Below are 24,598 nucleotides of genomic sequence, written 5' to 3'. Positions count from 1 at the left end.
AAGGGACCCGCAGATAACCTCCAGAAAAGTTTGATGGAAGGAATCCCAGCTCAACAACAGGAGTCATCCATTAAACCCACCGCCATCTTTCTTTCATTCTTTTCTTCCTTTCAGGGCGCCTGATCTTTGACAATCTCAAGAAATCCATCGCGTACACCCTAACCAAGAACATCCCAGAGCTGACGCCCTATCTGATCTACATCACTGTCAGTGTCCCACTCCCCCTGGGTTGTATCACTATCCTGTTTATTGAGCTGTGCACAGACATTGTGAGTGGCCAACACTAATCCAGCAGAGGCTCTTTCCCAGGGCTCCTCGGTCTTGTTTCCGACCCCCAACTCCAAAACCAAAACCTTTCTCATCTCTCTTCACAGTTCCCCTCAGTTTCCCTGGCCTATGAAAGGGCTGAGAGCGACATCATGCACCTGAAACCACGCAACCCTCGACGGGACCGTCTGGTCAATGAAGCGCTAGCGGTCTATTCCTACTTCCAGATCGGTGTGTATTAGAACTGAAAGGGGGGAGCCTAGAGGTTGGAAAGTGGGGGAGAGCAAGCTATGTTGCGGGGAAGCCTAGGTAGGCTCCATGTGGATTGGAGTTTCTATAGGGAGTGGCAGGAATTGGCTTAGATACCTGCCCCATCATGCCTTATCCCGTGAGGCCACCACATGGGGAGGAGAAAGGCACATCATCTGAGCAGTGATGGACGGTTGTGCAGTGGCAAATTCAGAAGTGCAGGATCCGTTCATGATGAGCGCAGCCAGGCTCCCTCACAACCACGCCCCTTCTGAGATTATACAACCTTCTAAGATCTTAAATAAACATATAATTATGCAATAATAATTAAGGTTCCACTACAAGTATCCATGCAGATCTCCGCAGGACACCTTTCATCTAGATCAGTTTCCCAAATTTGGGTCTCCAGCTGTTTTTGGACTACAATTCCTATCATCTCTGACCATTGGTCCTGCTAGCTAGGAGATGATGGGAACTGTAGTGCAAAAACAGCTAGAGACCCAAATTTGGGAAACCCTGATCTAGAGCTACTATTTTCTGTGCAAGTGCATGCAGGGTAATGATCTGAAGCTGCTCCAGTTTCTTCTTTCGGAGTGACTAAAGTTGTTTCTTCCATAAAGGTCAACTGTACATTACAGAACTTGCACACTGTTCTCTTGAAACTGATGTGCCTTATTTTCAGGGCTCAGCTTTGGAGCAAAGGGAACTTCTCTTCCTTGGTGTTCTTCCCACACACCTTCTCTGGGTAGACCCGAGGAGCCAATCCTCTGTGGCCGACTCACCTCCTTTCACTCTGATTGGTTCCAATCAGCAAGAAAGGTGGTAACATTTCTTCCCAGTGGCTTAAAAGCTCCCCTTTCATGCTGATTTGGGTGGCTCTGGGACTCTGGAGAAAGGGATGCTGCCAAGACCCTGCTGCAGAAATGGTAGCAGGTCCACGGCCCTTCCCCAAACCCCAGGCCCACTACACCAGGCAGGCAGGTTGGGAATGTTTGGGGGCAGCTTGGGTCAGGGGGGCAGTGGCTCCATGTGCTCTAATGGACCAGCCTTTGGGATTGGCCGCCCACTGACACAAACTCCCTTGTTCTTCCCTGCCACGCAGGAGCCATCCAGTCCTTTGCCGGCTTCACCGACTACTTCACCGCCATGGCCCAGGAAGGCTGGTACCCGCTGAAGTGTGTGGGCCTTCGGGCAGCCTGGGAGAACGACCATATCCAAGATGTTCAGGATAGCTACGGACAAGAGTGGGTGAGTGGAGGAGACATGCTGCTTCTGGCCTCCAGATGTCCTGCTTTGTTGGGAACAGTCCTGTCTCTGAAAGGCAGCCCATTTAAAGACAAAGAAATGTGAGGAGAACATGGGTCCTGAAGCACTTGGCCAGCTTACTGAGAAGGCAGAAAGAACACTGTTGATTTCCTATGATGCCTGTGTTCTACCTTGGGTTGGCCTATATCTTCCAATTCTAGAATTCTATGATTCTATACCTCCACTGTCAGAGGCAGTAAGCCTCTGAATGCCAGCTGCTGAAAATCACAAACTGTGTGATGAATGTGGCCCACAATGTTTAACTGAATTATCAGTTAAATTATTATTTAAAACAACAGCAACTTTAAATTGCCCTAATCAGGCAGGAACTTTGCGTCTGTGTATGGAGAGGTAGAGTAGGTTTAAAACATCAAGGTTTGCCCTAGATCCTGGACAGTGCAGCTAATCACTAAAATCATATACAGTGGTGCCTCGCAAGACGAAAAGAATCCGTTCCGCGAGTCTCTTCGTCTTGCGGTTTTTTCGTCTTGTGAAGCAAGCCCATTAGCGGATTAGCGGATTAGTGCTATTAGCGGCTTAGCGGCTTAGCGGATCAGCTGATAAGCGGCTTAGCGGCTTGGGGAAAAGGGGGGGAAAGGGGGGAAAAACCGCAGGAACTCGCAAGACATTTTCATCTTGCGAAGCAAGCCCATAGGAAATTCGTTTTGCGAAGCACCTCCAAAACGGAAAACCCTTTCGTCTAGTGGGTTTTCCGTCTTGCGAGGCATTTGTCTTGCGTGGCACCACTGTACAGTGGACGCTTGGGTTGCGAACATAATCCGTGCGGGATGTACGTTTGCAACCTGCAGCGTTTGCAACCTGCAGTGGCGCGTCTGTGCATGCGCAGGTTGCGATTCAGCACTTCTGCGCATGCACAACCACCAAAACCCGGAAGTAACCCATTCCAGTACTTCTGGGTTTTGGCAGGTCCGTAGCCCGAAAAAACACAACCTGAAGCATCTGTAACCAGAGGTATGACTGTATAGTATTTTATCAGGGGTGGTTGGTGCCCTTGAGGACTGGTAGGGCGTAAGGCAGGGAGGCCAGCAGTAGGTGGAGCCAGAGATCCAATGGCAGGCAGAGCCAACTCATTCTGGTTTTGTCCTCCTCCTCCTCCTTCTCCTCCTTGTTCAGTTCCACATGAGGCAGCACTGAGACCGAGCAGGAGGCACACTGACACCCAGGGTGGGTTGCACCTAAGATGGGAGGCAGGTGGAGCAAGCAGACTGAGGTTGATGGGGCAGCTTCCCGTCTGCCTGAATGGTAGTGCTCCCCGTCGTTTATTGGAATGACTCACAAAAGAGCCAGCATAGCCCATCGTAGGGAGTTGCAGCCCAACAGCACGTAGAAGGCAACAGGTTGTCCATCAGAGCCCAGATCCTGTGTAGGGAATGGGAAGCCCAGCTTTTCCCTTGCAGGAGGCGCCACTGGGCCCCCTAGGCTGGTGAGTGCAGCTGGTGCAGGGAGAGAGGGCAGAAGATAGCCAAGCATCACTCCGTCCTCACTGATTGATTCTTCCCACTTGCAGACTTTTGGGCAGCGCCTATACCAGGAGTACACCTGCTACACCGTCTTCTTCATCAGCATTGAGATGTGCCAGATCGCCGATGTGCTCATCCGCAAAACAAGACGCCTTTCTGTCTTCCAGCAGGGATTCTTCCGGTACGTGGGAGCCGAATGACTCTCCAAGCCAAACATGGTTCTGTGCTATACAATATGCTGCATTTTCCGTTCTTGTAACAGAAGTTCTTGTGATAGAAGCACCCTGCCCCCATCTCCCCTCAATCATGCTACCTATTTTGCTGAAACCAAGAGCAGCCATATGCCTTCCTATTCGCCACCCACCCTGAAACACCCTCTTCCCTTTTCAGGAACAAAGTCTTGGTGATCGCCATCGTGTTCCAGCTCTGCCTGGGCTGCTTCCTCTGCTACTGCCCTGGGATGCCCAACATCTTCAACTTTATGCCTATAAGGTAAGACCTCACATGCCTCCATGGGGCAAATTTAGCCCTCCACGCCACTCCAAAAAACGAACAACCAATGGAGGATACTCTGTAGAAGAGAGCAGGGCAGCTGGATCTAATAAAGCTAGTAGGCTTCTTTGAACTGATGTATCTCAAAAGGCAGTCAATGGAGGGCCATCCAGATGTTGTTGGTCAGCATCACCCCTGACCATTTTGCTCTGCCAACTGGAGCAGATGTCCATCAGTATAAAAATGGCACCTCCAGATAGATGGAGCAAGGTAGCCTGACTTGGTATGACTTAGGATATCACCTTGTACAGAGATGTGACGCCAGCACTTAACTCACCCATCCAGCTCAGCTTCCTAATTCTCCATGCTAACCTGAAAGGGGGAAAGCAGATGAGCACAGCCACTGTATACAGTACAGTGGTGCCTCGCAAGACGAAATTAATCCGTTCCACGAGTCTCTTCGTCTTGCGGTTTTTTCGTCTTGCGAAGCACGGCTATTAGTGGCTTAGCGGCTATTAGTGGCTTAGCGGCTATTAACAGCTTAGCGGCTTTAAGAAAAAGGAAACAAACTCGCAAGAACTCGCAAGACGTTTCGTTTTGCGAAGCAAGCCCATAGGGAAATTCGTCTTGTGGAATGACTCAAAAAACGGAAAACTCTTTCGTCTTGCGCGTTTTTCGTCTTGCGAGGCATTCGTCTTGCGAGGTACCACTGTAGATAGGGCTCTCTTTCGCCCAGCACCATGGACAGCAGCCCAGCAGCTTTGTTCTGTTAGTGGAAGCATCTCCTAGGCCAGCAAAGGGCAAATTGAGATCTACTGGTAAATCTCTCGTTAATTTTTAGATTACAGAAGAGATTTCACTCTGCTTTTATTTTGCAACAGTTACCCTTTTTGCAAGGTTATTTGCATATCATTGAGAAAGGATTCTGTTTCTGAAATGCATTGAAATAAACCCTTATATGTAGCTCCTGGACTCCCCTCCCTTTGTTTGTCCTGCTAGTGATGCTACATTTTTGAGAACGGTTTTCTGTCTTGCCTTGGGCCAACTCAACGAAACAATAACTGAGCTCAGCTGGCTGGCTTAGCAACGTAGCACTGAATACCCTTTTTCCTGCTTAGATTCCAGTGGTGGCTGGTGCCGCTACCCTATGGCCTTCTCATCTTTGTCTATGATGAAATCCGAAAGCTGGGAGTCCGGAGACACCCTGGAAGTAAGTAACTAGGGGAAGAGAATTCACCTGTTGCATCTGCCAATGTAGAAATGACATGTGGGTCTTCAGGCACACTCTCCTGCCCTGTTGTGGCTACTGACCTTTGGGTCAACCTTCTGGTCTTGGTCCTGCATCTGGCAGCCAAAGCAGCACTCAGAACAGCAGGCAGGAATGTGATGCTCCAGCTCCCTGGGCTTTGTGAGGGAAGCCTGCAATGGTCTCTCTCCACGGTCGGAGGCAGCCTGCTTCTGAATTCCTGTTGTAGGACACAGAAGCCATTGGTAGCCTTGTCCTCCAAGAATTTGCCCAATCCTCTTTTAAAGCCATCCAAGTTGGTGGCCATCACTGCCTCTTGTGGGAGTGAGTTCCATAGTTTAACTATGTGCTCCATGAAATAGTTACAGATAGGTAGCCGTGTTGGTCTGCCATAGTCAAAACAAAATAAAAAAATTCCTTCCAGTAGCACCTTAAAGACCAACTAAGACCAACTCTTAGTTGGTCTTTAAGGTGCTACTGGAAGGAATTTTTTTATTTTGTTTTTTCTCCATGAAATATTTTCTTTTATTTGTCCCAAATCTTCATTGGATACCCACGAGTTTTAGTGTTAAACTTTTCTTTATCCACCTTCTGCATGGCATGTGTGATTTCATATACTAATCTACCCTTCTTATTCACATTTTATCTGAACCAAGGGCAAGACAGCCAGAACTGACACTGGCTGTAATTTTTAAGGACTTGTTTCTCGACTTGCTTTCTCTCTCCTCCATCTTGTTACTTTCCCCCTCGTTTGTCTTGTTTTCTTAAATTATGAGCCTGTGGGCAGGGGACATCTTTGAAACTGATTTTTGTATGCAGCTGCAAGAGCCTTTTGGGGCCAAAGGATGGCATACAAATTCTGCAAATTAATCGTAAAAAAAATCCCTTTTTCCAGGTTGGTGGGACAAAGAACTCTACTACTAAAAGGCAAAGCTTCTTTTGGGCGGAGCTTTTCCCCATTTTCCCTGCTTGTGCAACGGAGACAAGGAAATCAAGGATTTGCTTCTGTCATCAACAACCGTACTGCTGAGCCAAGCCTGCCACGTTTCACACCACAGAATCATAGAATCGTAAGGTTGGAAGGGACCCCGAGGGTCATCCAGACCAAGAATCTCAGCTAAAGAATTCCTGACAAATGGCCACCCAACCTCTGATGAAAAGCCTCCAAGGAAGGAGGGCTCACCACCTTCCAAGGTTGTCTGCTCCACTGTTGATCAGCTCTTACTGGTAGAAAGTTCTTCCAAATTTTTAGTCAGAATCTCCTTTCTTGTAATTTGAATACATTGGTCCAGGCCCTACTTTCTAGAGCAGCAGAAAACAATCTTTCTCCATATTCCATGTGACAGCCCTTGAGATATTTGAAAGTGGCTGTCGTATCTCCTCTTAGTCTTCTCTTTTCCAGCCTAAACATACGCAACTCCCTCAACCACTCATCATAAGGCTTGGTTTCCAGACCCCTGGTCATCTTGGTTGCCCTCCTCCACACACGTTCCAGCTTGTCAATATTCTTCTTAAGATTGTGGTGCCCAGAAATAGACACAGTATTCCAGGTGTGGTCTGACCAAGGCAGAATAGAGTGGTACTATTACTTCCCTTGATCTGGACACAATACTTCTGTTGATGCAAACAACACCTTTAAGATAAAACTTAAACTTCAGGCTATCACAGTTCCCACTCAGCTACTTTGGGGGAAGATAGCTAGCCCTTCGTCAAGAAATGATTTAAGGGTGCTGATATGCAGAGTGGAGGGAAATTATATATGTATGATTGCAGGTGCTGAGATCACAGCCGTGTAACAAATTGGCACAGGATTCCTAGATCATGAAAGTTTTCATGTGCATTTTTTAAAAAATAAATACTAAGTTTATAACTCTGAAGGCTGTAAATATACATGTAAAAGCAGCATGCCAACAAAATCTCTATGTGACAGAGCAGAGGGGAGGAGGGCAAGCAAGGCATGAGAAACAGAATTAAAATAAAATGACATAAGATAAGCCAATGAATGCAGATTGGCATTTCGTTTATATGGGAGCTGCATTCAAGTTTTTGGTGATGTTAGGTCAGCATTATTTACTGAGGCCAGGAGCCCATGGCCTTCCGGATTTTGCTGGACTACAACTCCCATCAACCCCAGCGAGCATGGCAGGCAGGCAGTGATGGTGTGTGCTGCAGTCCGTCATCATACAAACGATTTCTGAATCAATAAATTTGCACAGCTGTGTAGCCCACTGAGTGTCAATGGGCTTGTAGCTATCCATGCTGCTGCTCAACCAGGGTGAAGCAGGGTCTACTCCAGCTGACCAGGCACCTATGCAGATGTTTTTCTTCTTCTTTGTCTTAAGGTACAATTGACTAAAATTGCTGTGTTGGCAAAGGCACCCTCTGAAGGATCCTCCCCTGCTCCTTTAAGCAAAGGGGCAGGTGTCAAGGCGGTGGGGTTGGGATAACTTCTTCACTGCTCCTTTGGAATAAGTCTGCACCCCAGCTTGGGAATCCCTCATATAGGAGTGGGTAGGCAGGAATGGGGCTGAGCCGGGCCAAAAAGGGCTTCTGAAGCACCACCAACCAGCAGATCCTTGGGCACTCCAGACTCCCTGCACGCCAGCCAACCAAACGTCAAAGCGAGCGCTTGTGCAAAGAGCTCTGAGCAGCACTTTGAAGCCCCAGCCACCAGCTGATCCTTGGGTCTTCAAAGCACCGCTTCATGATGGCACTGAGTGATCTGACACTTGTAAAACCTGGCCCACGGGAGAGATAAGGACCTGGCCCGTCAGCCAGATCCAGTCCCACCCCCACCCCCCACCATAGCAGATCTCAACCATGAGCTGCACAATTATTTCTTCATACGCCTTCGGTGGTGTGCATCGAAAATGTTTGCAACAGCATGCAGAACTGCAGGGTCTGCGTGAATCAAAATATGGCAGTCGCCCTCAACAGGGAGCAGAGTCGCCCACTGCCCTGTGCACCAGCTTATACGGAAAGTTAAAGGGTCCCTTTGCTATAGGTATGTACATTTTCAAGAACCTCCAACCAACTCACTAGGGAAAATATCACACTGTAGAGAGAGAGCTTGCTTGTTGTTGTTTAGTCGTGTCCGACTCTTTGTGACCCCATGGACCAGAGCACGCCAGGCACTCCTGTCTTCCACTGCCTCCCGCAGTTTGGTCAAACTCATGCTGGTAGCTTCAAGAACACTGTCCAACCATCTTGTCCTCTGTCGTCCCCTTCTCCTTGTGCCCTCCATCTTTCCCAGCATCAGGGGCTTTTCCAGGGAGTCTTCTCTTCTCATGAGGTGGCCAAAGTATTGGAGCCTCAGCTTCAGGATCTGTCCTTCCAGTGAGCACTCAAGGCTGATTTCCTTAAGAATGGATAGGTTTGATCTTCTTGCAGTCCATGGGACTCTCAAGAGTCTCCTCCAGCACCATAATTCAAAAGCATCAATTCTTTGGTGATCAGCCTTCTTTATGGTCCAGCTCTCACTTCCATACATCACTAAGAGCTTGCTTAATTCCCTTCAACCTGATGGAAAGAACTCCACTTCCCCAGGAAGCTTTTGGGTGCACACACCCATGTAATTGTCACTTCCTGCTATTAGACTCTCCTATTATTCCACCCTAAATTTAGAGATGCGCAGGAAGCAATTATTTACACTTTTCACACAAAGCAAACCTATTCTGGGGTGGTGGGGCCCTCAAATTGACAAGGAGAAGGCAGATGGGAAGACACAATAGCAGGCATTTGGTTCCTGGGTCTAACACAGATGCTTTTCAGCAGCTACAATGCATTTACGCCTACCCTGCCTTACTCTGTGACAAGTCAAGTCACCTCCTTGCAAAGCCACCACTGACTTGACACTGATCACGCCTACTTCAAGGAGAAAACAAAGACCCACATTTGACGCCATTCCCATGCAGCATAACAGGCCTGTTCAGACGACAGTCACAGAATCATAAAATTGTAGCACCGGAAGGGACCCCCAGGGGACATTTAGTCCAACCCCCCTGCAATGCAGGAATCACAGCTAAGGAATCCCTGGGAAACGGCCACCCAACCTCCATTTAAAAACCTCCAATGAAGTCAAAAAGAACTTAACCACTGCAAACCACAGAAATACCAAAACCTGTTTATTATTATTATTATTATTATTCCCCTTGTCTGCAAGCAGAGGCCGTGCTGAGGCCGATCTCACCACGGGCAGGATCAAACCGTGTCTCGACTTGGCGACAGTGACTTGGCCGGACAATCCCGCCGGGAGGCAAAGGCAATGTCTCTTCCCCGAGTGGGAAGGAATGAACCCTCAGTTGCTGTGTACCAGAGTGACAAAGAGAGTCAGGGAGCTGAGGGAAAGGAGGCCGGTGATGACAGCCTTGACTAGGAGGGCTGTCCAGCTGCCCAGGAGAAAAACATGGACAAAAGACCTGGGAAGGGAAAGAAAAGGGAGAGGGTTAGTAAGGAGCAGAGGAACATCGGGAGCTGCCTTCTACCAAATCAAAGCACTGGTTCATCTAGAACAGTGCTGTCCACTCTGACTGGCAACAGCTCTCCAGGGTTTGAGACAGAAGCATTCCTCAGCCCTGCCTGGAGACACCAGGGATTGAACCTGCAACCTTCTGCATGCAAGGCAGATGCTCTACCACTGAACTACAGTCCTTCCGTGGCTGTAAGGATGATTTAGTGGGGCAGGAGAGCAGGAGGTCCCACTTAACTTCCATGCTTAAAACTTCCATGATTAAAAGAAAACATCCTGCAATGTTTAATGCTTATATATTTGGGGAAGGGTCATAGCTCAGCAGCAGAGCACATGCTCCGCATGCAGAACGTCCCCAGATTTAATCGCTAGGCTCTCAAGGTAGGAATGGGAAAGACTCTCAGCTAAAACCCTGGAGAGCCTCTTCTAGTCAGTGCAGACCCCTTTTTCGACAATCCTGTGCATCCCTGACCACTGGGATGATATTGACCAAGGCTAACAGCGAGCCAGTGTGGCGCAGTGGTTAGAGTGTTGGACTAGGACCTGGGAGGCCCAGGTTCAAATCCCTGCTCGGCCATGAAAGCTCACTGAGTGAGCTTGGGCCAGTCCCTCAACTCTCAGCCTGACCTCCCTCGCAGGGTTGTTGTGAGGATAAAATGGGGACAAAGAGAACCACAACGCTGAGCAACTTGGAGGAAAGATGGGATGTGCATGCAATGAATAAAATAACAGGAGTCACAGTCCAACATTATCTGGGAAGCTGGTGTAGACAATACTGAACAAGGTATTGAAGGAATCGAAGAAGCTGCGTTATATTCAATCAGCTAATGGAAGCCACGGCCCGAAACGCACAAGCCCCAAGTCCCACCTCCAAGCTACAAGCACCCAGTGACTCACTCCATGAAGAAAGCCTTGTAGACACTGACTCCCAGCAGGAAAGTGAGGGGCAGTCGGTAGTGTTTGGGTAAATCGTAGCGTGTAAACATCCATACCAGGGCAGCTGTGGCAATATAGTGGACCTAGGAGAAGAAAAATTGGGGGGGGGGGCGTGAGGGGAGCAAACAGAGAGAGGTATGATTCCAAATCCCTTCTGTGGCACATCTCGCGAGGCAGCGGAGGTTTAGGGCCAGAGTTTTTCTTCTCCTAGACAGGCTATATCATACACCCTATACACCACTGTTATCCATAGTTGTAACTAGCCTTATTGGCATAAGTTAAAACAGTAAAATCATACAAAGTCACCCAAATACTTTGATAATCCAAAACACATACAATATATAAAAGACTAGATAACCACCACTGAATAAATCAGGCAACGTTAGATTTAGATTTAAAGACCTCGGCTAAGTACCGCAAAACAATATTGGTAGTTTCAGGAGTACCATCCCTCAACAAAGATTGGATTACAGACCCTTTGCAAATTGATACACTCAAACCTCGGCTCCCGAACGCCTCCGTTTTGGAACGTTTCAGCTCCTGAATGCTGAAAACCCAGAAGTAAATGCTCCAGTTTTCGAACGTTTTTTGGAAGCCAAACATCCGACACGGCTTCCGCTTGAGTGCAGGAAGCTCCTGCAACCAATTGGAAGCTGCGCCTCAGTTGTTGAACATTTTGGAAGCCGAAGAGGCTTCCAGAACCGATTACGTTCAACAACCAAGGTTTGACTGTATTTTGAGTTGTAAGGGAGTCACTAGGAGATCTCTGCGATGGGTGTCGAGAAGAGGGCAATCCAAAATTATGTGATGCAATACTTCCCTTTTGTATATAGACAGTGGTGTTTTGGTTGCCTATGGATCCACACTCAGATAGTGACTTCGCTATAAGTATACACCTGTAAAATTTCCAGGCTGCCTGCTATACAAGCCTCATAGCAAGTATGGATTTTATTAAAATGCATTATTTTAAAATGCAACTAGTCCACTGTCACTTAAGAACAGCTCAGTTCAGAAGGAACATTAACACTGAGAGTTATAGTCTCTTTTGAACTATTATTCTCACGCGCATTCAGACTCATATACAAAGTTTTGCAGTTTTACTCAAACAGTTAATTGGATTGATTCATCGGAACACACAGGGACACACACACAAAAGTGTATTTCTTCTGTCAACTCTACTGCTGTGTTTATAAAAACACCACCACTAGAACAGCAGGGGAAGAAAATAAAACCAGGGAACACTATCCAAATGTCATGCTTCCTCCCCGCCAGCAGGGGCACTGCTTAGAGAAGCTCGCAACAGGCAACAGCAGAATCAGCACTTACCAGACTGATGTTAGAGTCGATGCTCATCTGGATGTATTTCCAGTCAAACTCAATTCCACGAGCTCCCACCCAGAGCGGGATGCATCTGTCAAAAGCACAGCGGCGTCAGACACAGTTCACACATTTATTTATTCATTTCTTCAGAGAATTTGGTACCCACTCTTCAGTCAAAATGACCCCCAGAGTGCCCCGTGGGCAATCAATTAAAACAAGACAATCCCTACCCTCAGGCTTGCAATCTAAAAAAGCATGGCACTCAAAGGAAAAGGACAAGGAGGGAAGAGGAAGAAGTCAAACTCAGGCACCAATTTTTAAACAGCTGTTCTTACAATGACCAGCTGGTAAGGAGGTGACTGATGGAGCTGGGCTTTTGGCAAAGGGAATGGAATGAGCCTTCTGCTTCCTGTCTCTCCCTCAGAGGCAGCCTGATGGAATGGCTGCTCCAAGGTGACAGCAGGAGACCTGATGGCCTGTCACAGCAGTGCTGATTGCATGCAGCTACATCCAACCATCTCGAAACCAAACATTACACATGCACACACAGACACGACACACACACTGGTTGCAAAAAGAAAAAGAAAAAAGAACAACCTTCCAAAAGCTCTTGCACAACCAGGGATCAGCCTGTAATTATGAGCCATGAAAGTCTTTCCAAATTCAAAATGAAACCTAGGGCTGCACACTCAGGATTGCTCATCACAAAGGCTCCCTAGAATGTAGCACCAGAGCCTAATATTCTGTGTAAAAATAAATTTTAAAAATTGTCCAGTAGCACCTTAGAGACCAACTAAATTTCAGATACCAAGGGATCTGAAGAAGTGTGAATGCACACGAAAGCTTATACCCAGAACAAACTTAGTTGGTCTCTAAGATGCTACTGGACAATTTTATTTATTTATTCTGTGTCAAAGTTCAGCATGGGGACATCCAACACACTAAAGTTTCCACAGGCATGTGCAGAGTGTGTCTGCCTCAGTAATGAAGCAACAACAATCCAAGCTATGTCGCAGTGTAAGGATTAGCCCCTGCAGGCAGATTCAAGTCCCAGCGCCTATCATTTTAGAAACAAACCACACCTTCATGAGAATGAACTCGCACCCTTTAAACAACTTAAAAGAGTTATTTAAATCATTGGGGGGAAGAGAAAGAAAAGAGAATATTTGTTCCAGCTGGTTGCTGAAACATATCAGGCTTGTGGGGAATTTTACAGAAAATTGAAAGTGCAAAGAATTGGGCTGAAAGGGAGGAGGAAGGCGGAGTTAAGCAATTGTAAGGTGATGATGAAAAAGGAAACAAAAATAGTTTTTTTTAACAAACCATGTAACTGATGGTCAAATAGGTACTATTCATTTTTAATTGTTGGAGGCATTTTGTGGGTAAAGTCAGAATACTAGAGCCTGTTACATTCATTTGAACGAGGGGTTTAATAGTTACTCCAGATGACTGAATGTGGATTAAAAGTACGTAAAAAAATAAAATAAAAGCACGCAACCTTGCTGATGGAGGAGGCAGAGGCATAAAAACCCACATCAGAACCTCACATTTACCTGGGATAAGTGGCTCCAACTGAGCATCCGCCCACATACCTCCCCCACTAGCTTTGGGCTCCGCCCCCTGAGGCGGGGCTAAGGCCCAACTCACCGGGACATGATGAGCTCCGCTGTGGCCCATCCCATGGCAGCCACCATGATCTTGTACTCCCCTTTCCCTGCGTTCCGCGACATGACCAGGTGCAAGCCCACCAGGTCGGCCAAGTCTACGGTGGCTTTCATGAATTCCTGGTACAAGAGAAAGGTTTCAGTGCAGCAGACAGGAAAACCCCGATTCCCCCCCATCTTCCCGAATCCACATCCCTCAAGTTATGCAAGCATGGATGTTCCCAATTATGTAGGACAGTCAGTAGTATGTGATGCGGGTAGTTGTACCTCCATCCTTGTAGGCTCCCACCCTGCCCATGTGCTTGCCCATGTGCTAGACTTACTCCAATGAAGTCGTAAGCGCCTGCGCCGCCCTCCCAAGTCGGGAAGAAGGTGGCTAAGAACAGCATCTGTAAGAGAGAGAAGGCAGCAACCAACATTGAGGAATGAAAACATTTATAAAAACAGGGAGGGAAATGTACAGTGGACAAGTGGACATAGTTATGTTCTACCAGAATCCTGAAAATATAGAACACTCTCCGATTCGAGCCTTCACTACAGCCCATGAGAATGAGCAGCAAAATTTCACGATTAACATTTTAAGTTACAGATAGGTAGCCGTGTTGGTCTGCCATGGTCAAAACAAAATAAAAAAATTCCTTCCAGTAGCACCTTAAAGACCAACTGAGTTAGTTCTAGGTATGAGCTTTCGTGTGCATGCACACTTCTTCAGATACCAATCTGAAGAAGTATCTGAAGAAGTGTGCATGCACACGAAAGCTCATACCTAGAACTAACTCAGTTGGTCTTTAAGGTGCTACTGGAAGGAATTTTTTTATTTTGTTTTAACATTTTAAGGATTGTGGTGAAAGGCAACAGTTGGGGGGGGCACTATTCCCAGGGACGGCACTTCACAACAAGTTCAGGGGCCACCACTAAAAAGGCCCTGTCTCTTTGGGGAAGAGCAAAAAAGTTAGCACAGCACAGCATTATTATTTTTTAGAAAGGCTACTGAAATCACAGGTACAGGACTGTCCATTGAGTACCCATTGTTAGCTGACTTCATATGCCCAGATTCTAATATACAAAGAGTCCTGCTGGATCAGGCCAGTGGTCACCGTGTTCTCACGGTGGCCAACCAGGTGCCTGTGACAAGCCCCCAAAGCAAGACCAGAGCATGAAAACACTCTGCCCCACTGCTTTTCCCAGTAACTGGCATTCAGAAGTGCATGTTGGTTAGTAGCCATTGATACTCTTATCTTCCATGGATTTGTCTAATCTTCTTTTAAGGCCATCCAAATTGGTGGCCATTCCTGCCTCCTGTGGAAGAGAGTTCCACAGTTTAACTCTGTGCTGTGTGAAGAAGCGTTTTTCTTCTGTCTGCCCTGAATCTTCCAACATCCAGCTTCACTGACAGACTCAGGGAGTTCTAGCGCTTTGAGAGAGGGAAATCACAATTTCTCTGTTCACTTTCTGAGCTTCTGCTGGTGATCATCAGAATCAGGCTCTTAACACATATATAGGATTGCCCAGTTTAGAGGGAAGTCCAACAAACTACAATGGCACTTACTCCCAGCTTAGTGGATACAGAATTATGGCCCAAACAAGAACAAATATTCTCACCGCTGCAGTGACAGGCCTCCTAAATGTTGCTGAAATTAATCTCCCATCACCCTCCACCATTTGCCATGCTGCCTGGGGCTAATGGGAGTTAAGAGTACAGCAACATGGAGAAGGCCCCATATTCCCCAGTCCTGCCTTGCTGGACACCAGACTGGGATCAAACTCAGAAAGTCCGTGGCACAACCCATCAAACTATGCACCAGCGCAAGGGTGTTGCCGAGAGAGCTGTGTGCCTCCTTTGTAATGGACTTCACATTCTCGGCATCCAGATTCTCATGCGCTACTTCCTCATAACTTCAAGAGAGCGAAGGGGTCGGGCAATACCTTGCAAAGCTGGACAAAGAGGTAGGTAGCTCCGGCTTGGACACACCTCCAGAAGGCATTATACTCTGACCTGAAAGGGGGATAAATAAAAAAGAGTCCTTTGTGGGATGGGATACTGCTAAAGCAGAAGGAGCTCTCTTGTTAATGGCTGTTTTCCCTCTCAGAGCTTTTATTTCTTGGTCCCTAGCCCCACCGAATGAGATGAAAGGACAGAACTGTGTCCCATCAGTCCTGGCCAGCATGGCCAATGATAGGGGATGAGGGGGGTTGTAATCCGAAACAGCTGGAGGGCATCAGAGTGGGGACGGTTCCCATAACTGCATGCAGCCCATAATAGGCTAAGCCCTGCTCCAAACTGAAATCAATGAATCTGTTAGCCATGTCTATTAGCTTCAGTGGGTGTAATTTGAGTCGGACCAGCACTTTATTTACCACCCTTTATATTCTGGAAATTTGGTTTGTTTATATTCTGGAAATTTGGTTTGTTTACTTGCTACACATTTAGGCACCTCTGAAGGTATCATATCCAAATTTCGCATTCAGCGCCGGAGAACAAGCACCAAATGCTCATCTGCGTTTGGACGCTCTCTCAAAGCCTTTGGAATGGCACTGATATTTCTGCTTCTTAGAATTCCCAAGCAACAGCAAGCTTGAGGCTGCCAGTGGTTTACAAAAGGAGCACATGCAGAAGATCCCAAGTTCAATCCCTGGAATCTCCAGGTAGGAACGGGAAAGAGAGAGAGAACCCTTCCCAAAACACTGGAGAGCTGCTGCCAGTCAGTGTGGGCAATACTGAAATGGATGGACATATAAGGCAGCTTCCTGTGTTCCTACACATTAAAAGGCACCAGTCTCTGTTTTGTATACCCCACACCATCCCATGCAAAGCCTGCTCCCATTCTAGCTTTCCATCCGTTATGTGCCCCTCAAAATGCACTGCTCATAAAGGTAAACGGACCCCTGACCATTAGGTCCAGTCGTGACCAACTCTGGGGTTGCAGCACTCATCTCGCTTTATTGTCCGAGGGAGCCGGCGTACAGCTTCCGGGTCATGTGGCCAGGTGAACCAGAGCAGCGCACGGAAACGCCGTTTACCTTCCCGCCAGAGCAGTACCTATTTATCTACTTGCACTTTGACGTGCTTTTGAACTGCTAGGTTGGCAGGAGCAGGGACCGAGCAACGGGAGCTCACCCCGTCACCGGGATTCGAACTGCCAACCTTCTGATCGGCAAGTCCTAGGCTCAATGGCTTAACCCACAGCGCCACCCGTCTCCCACACTGCTCATAAAGGGTGAAGCAAATCCCTCCCAGCTCAGCCAGAGCCTCCCCACATCACCCCCAACAATGCACCTCACATTCCCACCACCCCTCAAACACACACCCCCAACACTTACAGGCCGCTGCACTTGTAGGTGATGAAATAGGGGAAATAGGCGAGGGCAAAGCAATTCCCAAAGTGGAAGAGGGTCATCTCGCAGCCAGCCTGGCGGGTCGAGACTCGAGGTCGTCCCACCTGCCGCCTCCGGAAGGAAGGAAAGGGGAGGATGAGAAGCACAGCAAAGAACCAGGCGCAGCCTCCCCCACATCCTGACCCACAGCACGGAGCCAGCCAAGGAGTCTCCACTCCCCCACCCGCGAAACCCATCTGGGGTTGCTGGGCTTCAGCTCCCTCCCCCCTCCTGCCCAGGGATAAGGATGGGAGTTGCGAGTCCAGCGAGCTCCGGAGAGCCGCAGGTTCCCCTGCCAGGACTGCAAGTAACCTCGGGGTCGGGGAAAGGGGGACCTGTCACAGAATTGTCGGGTTGGAAGGGACTCTGACGGTGATCTAGTCCAGGGATCCCAGCGAGATCACCCATGACAGGTGGCCATTCAGCCTCTGCTTCAAAGCCTACAAGGAAGCCTCTGCTTCTGCTGCGGGAAAGCGAGCATTTACCCGGGAGCAAGCCCCATGGAACTGAGCGGGACTTACTCTTGAGTAGACGGGTCTCTAGGCTTGAACCGCCCTCCACTCCCGTTGGTACTTACTGATTTCACGTCTTCCCCGCTGTCACCCTCTGCATCTGCGCATGCGTGCAGCTTCGCGCCCCTCTCCCTCCCTTCCTAGAACTTCCTTTGCATCATGGGGCTTGTAGTTCTGTCGAGTGCCTGTCTATCCTGCGTTCGGAACGGGCGCAATACAACTCCCAAGGTGCACCGCGCGAGCGGCGCCCCAAGGGCATGGCGGGCGTCGTAGTTCTTAATTCGCACGGCGATTGCACGCCTTTAAAAGCGTGTTGTTGCGCAAAGAAGGGCGGCGAGCGGCGCCTTCCGGCGACATCCGTGAACTGTCGCTGGAATCAACATTGCGGCGACAGTTGCGTGGTGGGAATCGTAGTTCGCCGCCCTTTCTGGAACTACGAGCGCAATTCACTTGGGAAAACCAGAGAGTTCCTGCTGCTACACAGACTGTCCCTGTTGCACGCGTGTCCTTTGCGCAAAAAAGCCACAGATTATACTTCTTGCATTTCGGCCCCAGTGATCAAATGCTTACATTTTCCTCTCCTCTCCTCTGCACAGCACACATAACAATGACCTCCTCTTTGCTCATAAAAGCATTTGTGAACCGTCCTGAGACCGGGTATAGGGCGGTATATAAATTCAACAACAACAATAATAATAATAATTTGCTGCAATAAATATCCACTGGGCCATGAAGGTCACTGGGTGACCTTGGGCCAGCCTCCCTCAGCCTAACCTCCTACCTCTTGGGGTTGCTGTGGAAATTAAATGAGGAGGGAAAGAACCATGTACACCACACCTTGAGCTCTTTGGATAAAAAGGTGAGATATAAATGCAATTAATGATTGTAGTGGTTTCTAAGCTTTTGCTGCAGCTTACCATGGGGGTGAGAAATGGTGGTTGAGAACAGCCGCAGAGTGAGGGCCAGACAGTTTAAAAAGTGGAAAGCTTTTCAAGAGTCAAGCCTACGAATTTATGATGGCAAGGAACGAAACTTGCCAGGTCTGTGGCTGCTGCATTCCCCATTTCCTCTTGCCCTCAGCCCTTCCAAAGACAACTAAATCCATCCCTGCGCGGCCAGATGTTCCCTGCTGATGCCGCAGGAGCTGTGTGGGATTCTCTTCCTTATGCCTAATCCCCTTGCATAAACAGAGATTATCTCTGTCCCTTTTATTAAGGCGGAGATGGAAGGATCGGAAGGGTGGGGTCAGAGAATAGACTGGCGCAAAGACGGACCCTTCTCTTTCTGCTTTTACAAGACAGTTTTGCCGTGTAACAGCCATAAACGCATCCATGCTGGGATCCCTTCATCCCCTTGGAACAGATTTCTTGATTTCCCGTTGATCTAAACCACTAGCCAGCCAACACCAACAAAAGTCTCCTTTGAGGGCAAGGTGCTGCTTTGTTTGCAAAACATCCGGAAAGGAGATTCAATTCAACCCTCCTAAACTGCAAATCAGCTGACTGATTAATAATAATAATAATAATAATTTATTGTACCCCGCTCATCTGGCTGGGTTTCCCCAGCCACTCTGGGCAGCTTCCAACAAAGGTTAAAAATACATTAAAATGTCACACATTAAAAACTTCCCTCAGATGTCTTCTAAATGTCAGGTAGTTGTTTATCTCTTTGACATCTGATGGGGGGTGTTCCACAGGACAGGCGCCATTACCAAAAAGGCCCTCTGCCTGGTTCCCTGTAGTTTTGCTTCTTGCAGTGAGGGAACTGCCAGAAGGCCCTCGGCGCTGGACCTCAGCCTTCCGGGCAGAACAATGGGGGTGGAGACGCTCCTTCAGGTATACTGGGCCGAGGCCATTTAGAGCTTTAGTGGTCAGCACTAACACTTTAAATTGTGCTCGGAAACATACTGGGAGCCAATGTAGGTCTTTTAGGACTGGTGTTATATGGTCTCAGCGGCCGCCCCCAGTCACCAGTCTAGCTGCCGCATTCTGGATTAGTTATAGAGCAAACATTAGTTGATGAAGGGCTGGGCCTGTAGCTGTTTCGAAGGTTACCGCTGAGGGATGGCCAAACGAGAGGAAATGTATCACACACACAAAAGTGTGTCCAGATTGCATATTCTAATCTAATCTGGGCTGATGCAAGTTTAAATATAATTGTTGTAATTCAGGCAGACATTTTTTTTATTTACTGCATTTATGTGCCACCTTTTGCACCAAGGAGTTCAAGATAGCATAACATGGTCCTCCCCTTCCTCACAACAACCCTGTGAGGTAGGTTAGGCTAAGAGGCAGTGAATGGCCCAAAGTCGCCCAGTGAGCTTCATGGCTGAGTCAGGCTTTGAACCCTGGTCTCTCAGGTCATAATAACCCACACTTTAACTGCTACACCACACTGGCTCTCAAGGTTTCTGCTAGAGTTTCAGTTAGAGTTATTTCCATTACCTGTTGGTGCTTTTAACTGAGCTAGAATTCCCATCACCTGTGACCAATGACCAAGGTGGTTGGGGCAGATAGGAGTCAGGCTCCAACAGCATCTGGAAGTTAGAAACGTAGGACACTTCCTTAGAGTTAGCCCATTGCTCTATCCAGCTCCGCAGCAGTTGTGCTGACTGGCAGTAGATCTCCAGGATTTCAAAGATGTCTTTTCCCAGTCCCACCTGGCGATGCTGGGGATTGAACTCAGGGCCTTCTGCATGCAAAGCAGATGCTCTCCCACAGAGCTACAACCCTTCCCCAAATGTGGTGCATTTCAAACTGCTGGCAACCCTGTTGGTTAATAAAATCTCCCAGTATACAGAAAGGTGGGGTATAAACTTAATAATAAAACAATCTATCATTAAATAAATAATTAAATTAGAGGCAGGGACTGAGCATTCCTGAATATAAAATGATGCGATTCTGATTCACTGGGAAAGCTTTTTCTTTCTTTTTTTTTAAAAGGTCAGGGGCCTGACATTAAAACTACAGTGGTACCTCGGGTTAAGTACTTAATTTGTTCTGGAGGTCCGTTCTTAACCTGAAACTGTTCTTAACCTGAAGCACCACTTTAGCTAATGGGGCCTCCTGCTGCCGCCGCGCCGCCGGAGCACGATTTCTGTTCTCATCCTGAAGCAAAGTTCTTAACCTGAGGTACTATTTCTGGGTTAGCAGAGTCTGTAACCTGAAGCGTATGTAACCTGAAGCGTATGTAACCCGAGGTACCACTGTATCCTCGAAGAACAAATACCTTATTTGCTCCTAAAATTTGTGCAGAGCAAAGTTACAGGCTTCACCAGTTTGTGATAGTGGAAGCAGTAGGACATGCTTGGAGAAGGACAAGAATTAAGGGCACTGCAAGCATCTCCCCGTTATCATTTGTGAAAGGTTGGCAAGTATGTGATCTCAAGCACAGCAGGCCTCTGCTTACCAACAGGGTAGGAGAATGCAGTTTAATTAGGTTGTTAATCCTCTAATCTGCTCCATGAGCCCAACTGGAGGCAGTTTTGGTCAATGGGGATGTAGCAAGAGATTTGCTGTTGTGATCGTGGATCAGGAGCACGTTCAGCTCCTAAATCAGCTGCTCCACTTTCGTGATTTTATCTCTCTGCTAAAGGACCTCATCATCATCCTGCAGCTGACGTGATCTCGTAAGTGGATGAGGCACCGCCCTCCTCCTCCTCCTCCCACTCCTCCGGAACAGCAGCACCCAATGATACAGGATGACCTTGAACAGAACAGAAAGGGTTGGCTTGGGTGCAGTGAGAGGAGATACCTCCAGGTGGCGCTATGGATGAAGAGTTTCGGCATCCACATTTGGGCGATATGATTCCATCACAAATATTAGACTGTATACTAAATCATACTGAGGAGCCCATGTTTTCCAACTGCAAAGAGGGCGCCTGGACAGGGATTCGCCAGTTTTCGCCAGGAGATCAGGAGTCTGGAAGACCACAAACCCTGTCAGGGGAAAAGATACAGTGCTGGGATTTCTTCCAGCCTACTGTTTGCATTTGTTCTGCAAATTCAAGAATGGATCACATGAAAACACAGGCATTCACCTGCACATTAAGAGATCTTCCATTATGGCAAGGAGGAGGAGGAGTTGCAACAGGTCTGTGGGTTTCTCTAGAAAAGGAAAGAGGGAAGCATGTTCCTTGCAAGGACGTTAGTTGCCTATGGCTTAATCCAAACACATTTGCATGAAATGCATCCAAGAGCAGGGATTGAGCAGTTGGGGAGACCTGGCTCTGCAGGCATTCTGGACAGGTCTCTGGCTTCATCCTCCAGCAATTCCCTCAATCACAACAAGGTAGCCATAGAATCCTGCCTTTGATCTGTCACAGCAGTTTCCAGCCACAATTGACTGAGCAGAGCAAGCAACTCGAAAGGGAGTATCAGATCTGAGAGCATTCCACACCACAAGTTCAAATGAATCGTGAAGCCTAATGAGAAGCGCTCGAGCAGGATAAGATCAGAACAAGATGGTACAAGCACCATCTTCTACCCTTGGTCGATCAACACAGCATATAGGTTTGCCCCTCTGACCAAAGTGAAAACTAGAAGCCACTGGACCGGGATATAAAAGTATATTCCTTCGGTTGTGGCAAATCTTTGACTCCCTACTTGAAGAATATCAAGGGGAAACGGAAGTGTCCTGCTTGGTTCACAGCTAGTTATCCTTTGTGTAAGCTGAAAGGTGCCCAACAAAATCACAAAAATGAAGATAATAAAAGCAAACAAGCATCAGACAAAATAGTGAAAACAAGGCAGCAACTAGAAATCATACAACAGGTATGCTTCCCAAGCTGGGTAGGAGTGGGGGTCAGATATCATACAAACAGCCAAATACTTTTAAAAGCCAACGAGAATAGGACAGATTTTGTCTTCCATCTGGATAGGGACATAGGCAGTGACCTTACATTTAAATCAGACTACTGGTCCATTTGCCTTAGTGTTATCTGTTATCAGCCTCCCACAACCTGTGGGGAACCTCCGGCCCAGGGACTTTGCCCTCACAGGACTTGCTTTACGCTCTGCCCCAAGTGTTTTTGCCTAGCTGGAAGGTGTCCTTGAATTCTGGCAATGCCTCTTGCTCCCCTGGGCGGAGGGTAGTGTGTGTGTGTGTGTGTGTGTGCATGTAGAAACAAGCCCACAGTACAAAGTAAAATCTACAGCTGCTGCTTTGCCCATTGCTGCCTCTGGCCCCACTCACCGGTAGATTGTGTCCCTCAGAAGGTTACTGAGAAGAGTATGAGGCCCTCAGGCTGGAAGGCAGATACCTACTCCTGTTGTAGTGCAAAATATCTGGAGGGCAATATCTCCCGTCAGCTTTGGGAGGAAGCATCACCTGAGAATAAGAAATGCTGATGACAGGGGGTGCCCAAACTTTTTTTCTAAGAGGGCCAGATTTGATGAAGTGGAGATAAACTGCTACAGGGACCAGATTAGGCCCCTGAAACAGACTTTGGACATGCCTGACATACATCAAGGGGAGGCCATGGCCCTCATGCCCTAAGCTCTAAGTGCTTCTCCCTAAAAGGTAAAGGTAAAGGGACCCCTGACCATTAGGTCCAGGCGTGACCGACTCTGGGGTTGCGGTGCTCATCTCACTCTATAGGCCGAGGGAGCCAGCGTACAGCTTCCGGGTCATGTGGCCAGCATGACTAAGCCGCTTCTGGCGAACCAGAGCAGTGCACGGAAACGCCGTTTACCTTCCTGCCGGAGCAGTACCTATTTATCTACTTGCACTTCATGCTTTCGAACTCCTACGTTGGCAGTAGCAGGGACCGAGCAACAGGCGCTCACCCCGTCGCAGGGATTCAAACTGCTGACCTTCTGATCGGCAAGTCCTAGGCTCTGTGGTTTAACCCACAGTGCCACCCGCGTCTTCTCCCTGCTATCACTTTATTCCATTCTGGTCTTATTTTTACTGCAGGGATAGGGAACTTGTGGCCTTGCTGGTGATGTTGGACTTCAGCTGCCATCAGCCCCAGCCAGCATGACCTTTGGTCAGGGATTATGGGTGCTGTAGTCCAACAACATATGGAGGGCCATCCATGCAAAATCTTCCAGGAGCACAAGAGCATCAACCCCCCCAAAAGCCCAGACATGATCTTATCCTTCTTACCCTTCCCACCTATCTTGGTTTGGATGCTGAAACTTAAATGCAAGCGAGTTCACACAAGATGCACAATCGAGAAAACGGTGCTCTCGCTTTCGCATTAGACTGTGCAAGCAGCGCACAATGTGTTAATAAGGCTACAGTTTTCAGAAAATTCCATCCCAATCTGGAGGCAGGAAATATTTGCCAGAACTGCCAGCTCACAAAGACAGAGCTGTAACAGTGGGCTGCGCTGAGGCATTTGACTTGGGAATGAGCTGCTTGCCAAGCCTAAAACTGAGAGCCTCTGTCATTGACATGACTTTGCGTTTGGACGCAAGCTCTGCGCAGACACTGGATAGCTCTGTTCAGAAAACTGACCTGTGGCAGGCAGGACAATTTCATCTGAAACCACTGACAAGGTTGTCTAGGACGCCAATGCTTGCATAGCTAGTTATCAACCTTTAAAAGGTTACAAAACTGCAAAACTAGATGTATATCCATTCATATACACAATAAGTGCAGCATGAGTCTTTGCCTGCCATACGGAAAATACCTGAAGGCAGCTGCTCAACATATTTGAAAGTGTTCCTCTAGTCCAGGTGTCAGGTATCTTTTTCAGCATTCCTTTGTGGGAAACCTTCCATGAGTCACATACAAGACTTTTCCCTTTGTACCACAGGCTACATTACAGTTCTGCAAAAGCCAGGCTGCACCCCTCACTAGCTCACATACACATCCCTAACTCTCCATCCAGGCAGGCAAGAAGCTTCATCACAGCTCAAGAACTCATCTCAGCAAGGCAAAAATACTTGGAAAATGCAAAGTAGAACCAGTGAGGGGTGGTGCCTAGCGAGAGCCTCATGGGCAATGTAAGGAACTTGGAGGAGAGAAGCTTACCTGCTTGCTCTCAACACTGGGTGGAATCCAAGGGTTGTTCCCACTAACACAAAATCCCAGTCCTCTTGAGGAACTTTTCAGAAGGCTACAATGGGCAATATGGATTAGCAGAGGGTCAGGGTCCTCCCTTGCGCAAGAGGAAGCACTTTTTGCTAGAGTGAAATGCAGCCCTGAATACAACAACAGTGACCAGCCGGCTGCCTTTGGAAGATTATAAGCAGGGCATGTGGAAGGTCAGCTCTGCACTTGCCTGCTTCCCTGCTTTGTGGCTGGCCAGAGTGCCCTCTGGATGTTGTTGGACT

At 48.0% G+C, this 24,598-nt stretch overlaps 2 protein-coding genes across 3 annotated transcripts in view; one reads left to right on the top strand and one right to left on the bottom strand.

Moving 5' to 3' along the window:
* ATP4A (ATPase H+/K+ transporting subunit alpha) overlaps positions 1-7,039 on the top strand; it is a 31,930-nt gene extending 24,891 nt beyond the window's left edge. Inside the window, exons 17-23 of the mRNA XM_081868749.1 lie at positions 115-269; positions 375-498; positions 1,619-1,764; positions 3,350-3,483; positions 3,693-3,794; positions 4,913-5,004; positions 5,936-7,039. Coding sequence (XP_081724875.1) covers positions 115-269; positions 375-498; positions 1,619-1,764; positions 3,350-3,483; positions 3,693-3,794; positions 4,913-5,004; positions 5,936-5,964 — 782 coding nt within the window. The 3' untranslated portion in view covers positions 5,965-7,039. The remainder of the gene's footprint in view (positions 1-114; positions 270-374; positions 499-1,618; positions 1,765-3,349; positions 3,484-3,692; positions 3,795-4,912; positions 5,005-5,935) is intronic.
* Positions 7,040-9,144: 2,105 nt separating this feature from the next.
* TMEM147 (transmembrane protein 147) lies at positions 9,145-17,404 on the bottom strand. 2 transcript variants are annotated; one of them, XM_081869692.1, is made up of 8 exons: positions 17,381-17,404; positions 16,750-16,875; positions 15,355-15,424; positions 13,752-13,817; positions 13,412-13,548; positions 11,771-11,855; positions 10,406-10,527; positions 9,145-9,458 (listed from the first exon to the last, which is right to left on the bottom strand). In XM_081869692.1, exons 2-8 carry the CDS (start codon positions 16,824-16,826, stop codon positions 9,338-9,340), a joined length of 678 nt encoding a protein of 225 aa, XP_081725818.1. In that variant the 5' UTR covers positions 16,827-16,875; positions 17,381-17,404; the 3' UTR covers positions 9,145-9,337. The 2 variants fall into 2 exon arrangements, with proteins under 2 accessions (XP_081725818.1, XP_081725817.1); XM_081869691.1 differs by lacking the exon at positions 17,381-17,404 and adding an exon at positions 17,325-17,349.
* Between the last annotated feature and the right edge of the window lie 7,194 nt (positions 17,405-24,598).

This window comes from Podarcis erhardii (genome assembly GCF_964252035.2).
Source record: "Podarcis erhardii genome assembly, chromosome: 7".
Classification (NCBI taxonomy): domain Eukaryota; kingdom Metazoa; phylum Chordata; class Lepidosauria; order Squamata; family Lacertidae; genus Podarcis; species Podarcis erhardii.
Note: the sequence above shows the minus strand (reverse complement) of the source record. Positions and strands in the feature narration are given on the sequence as shown.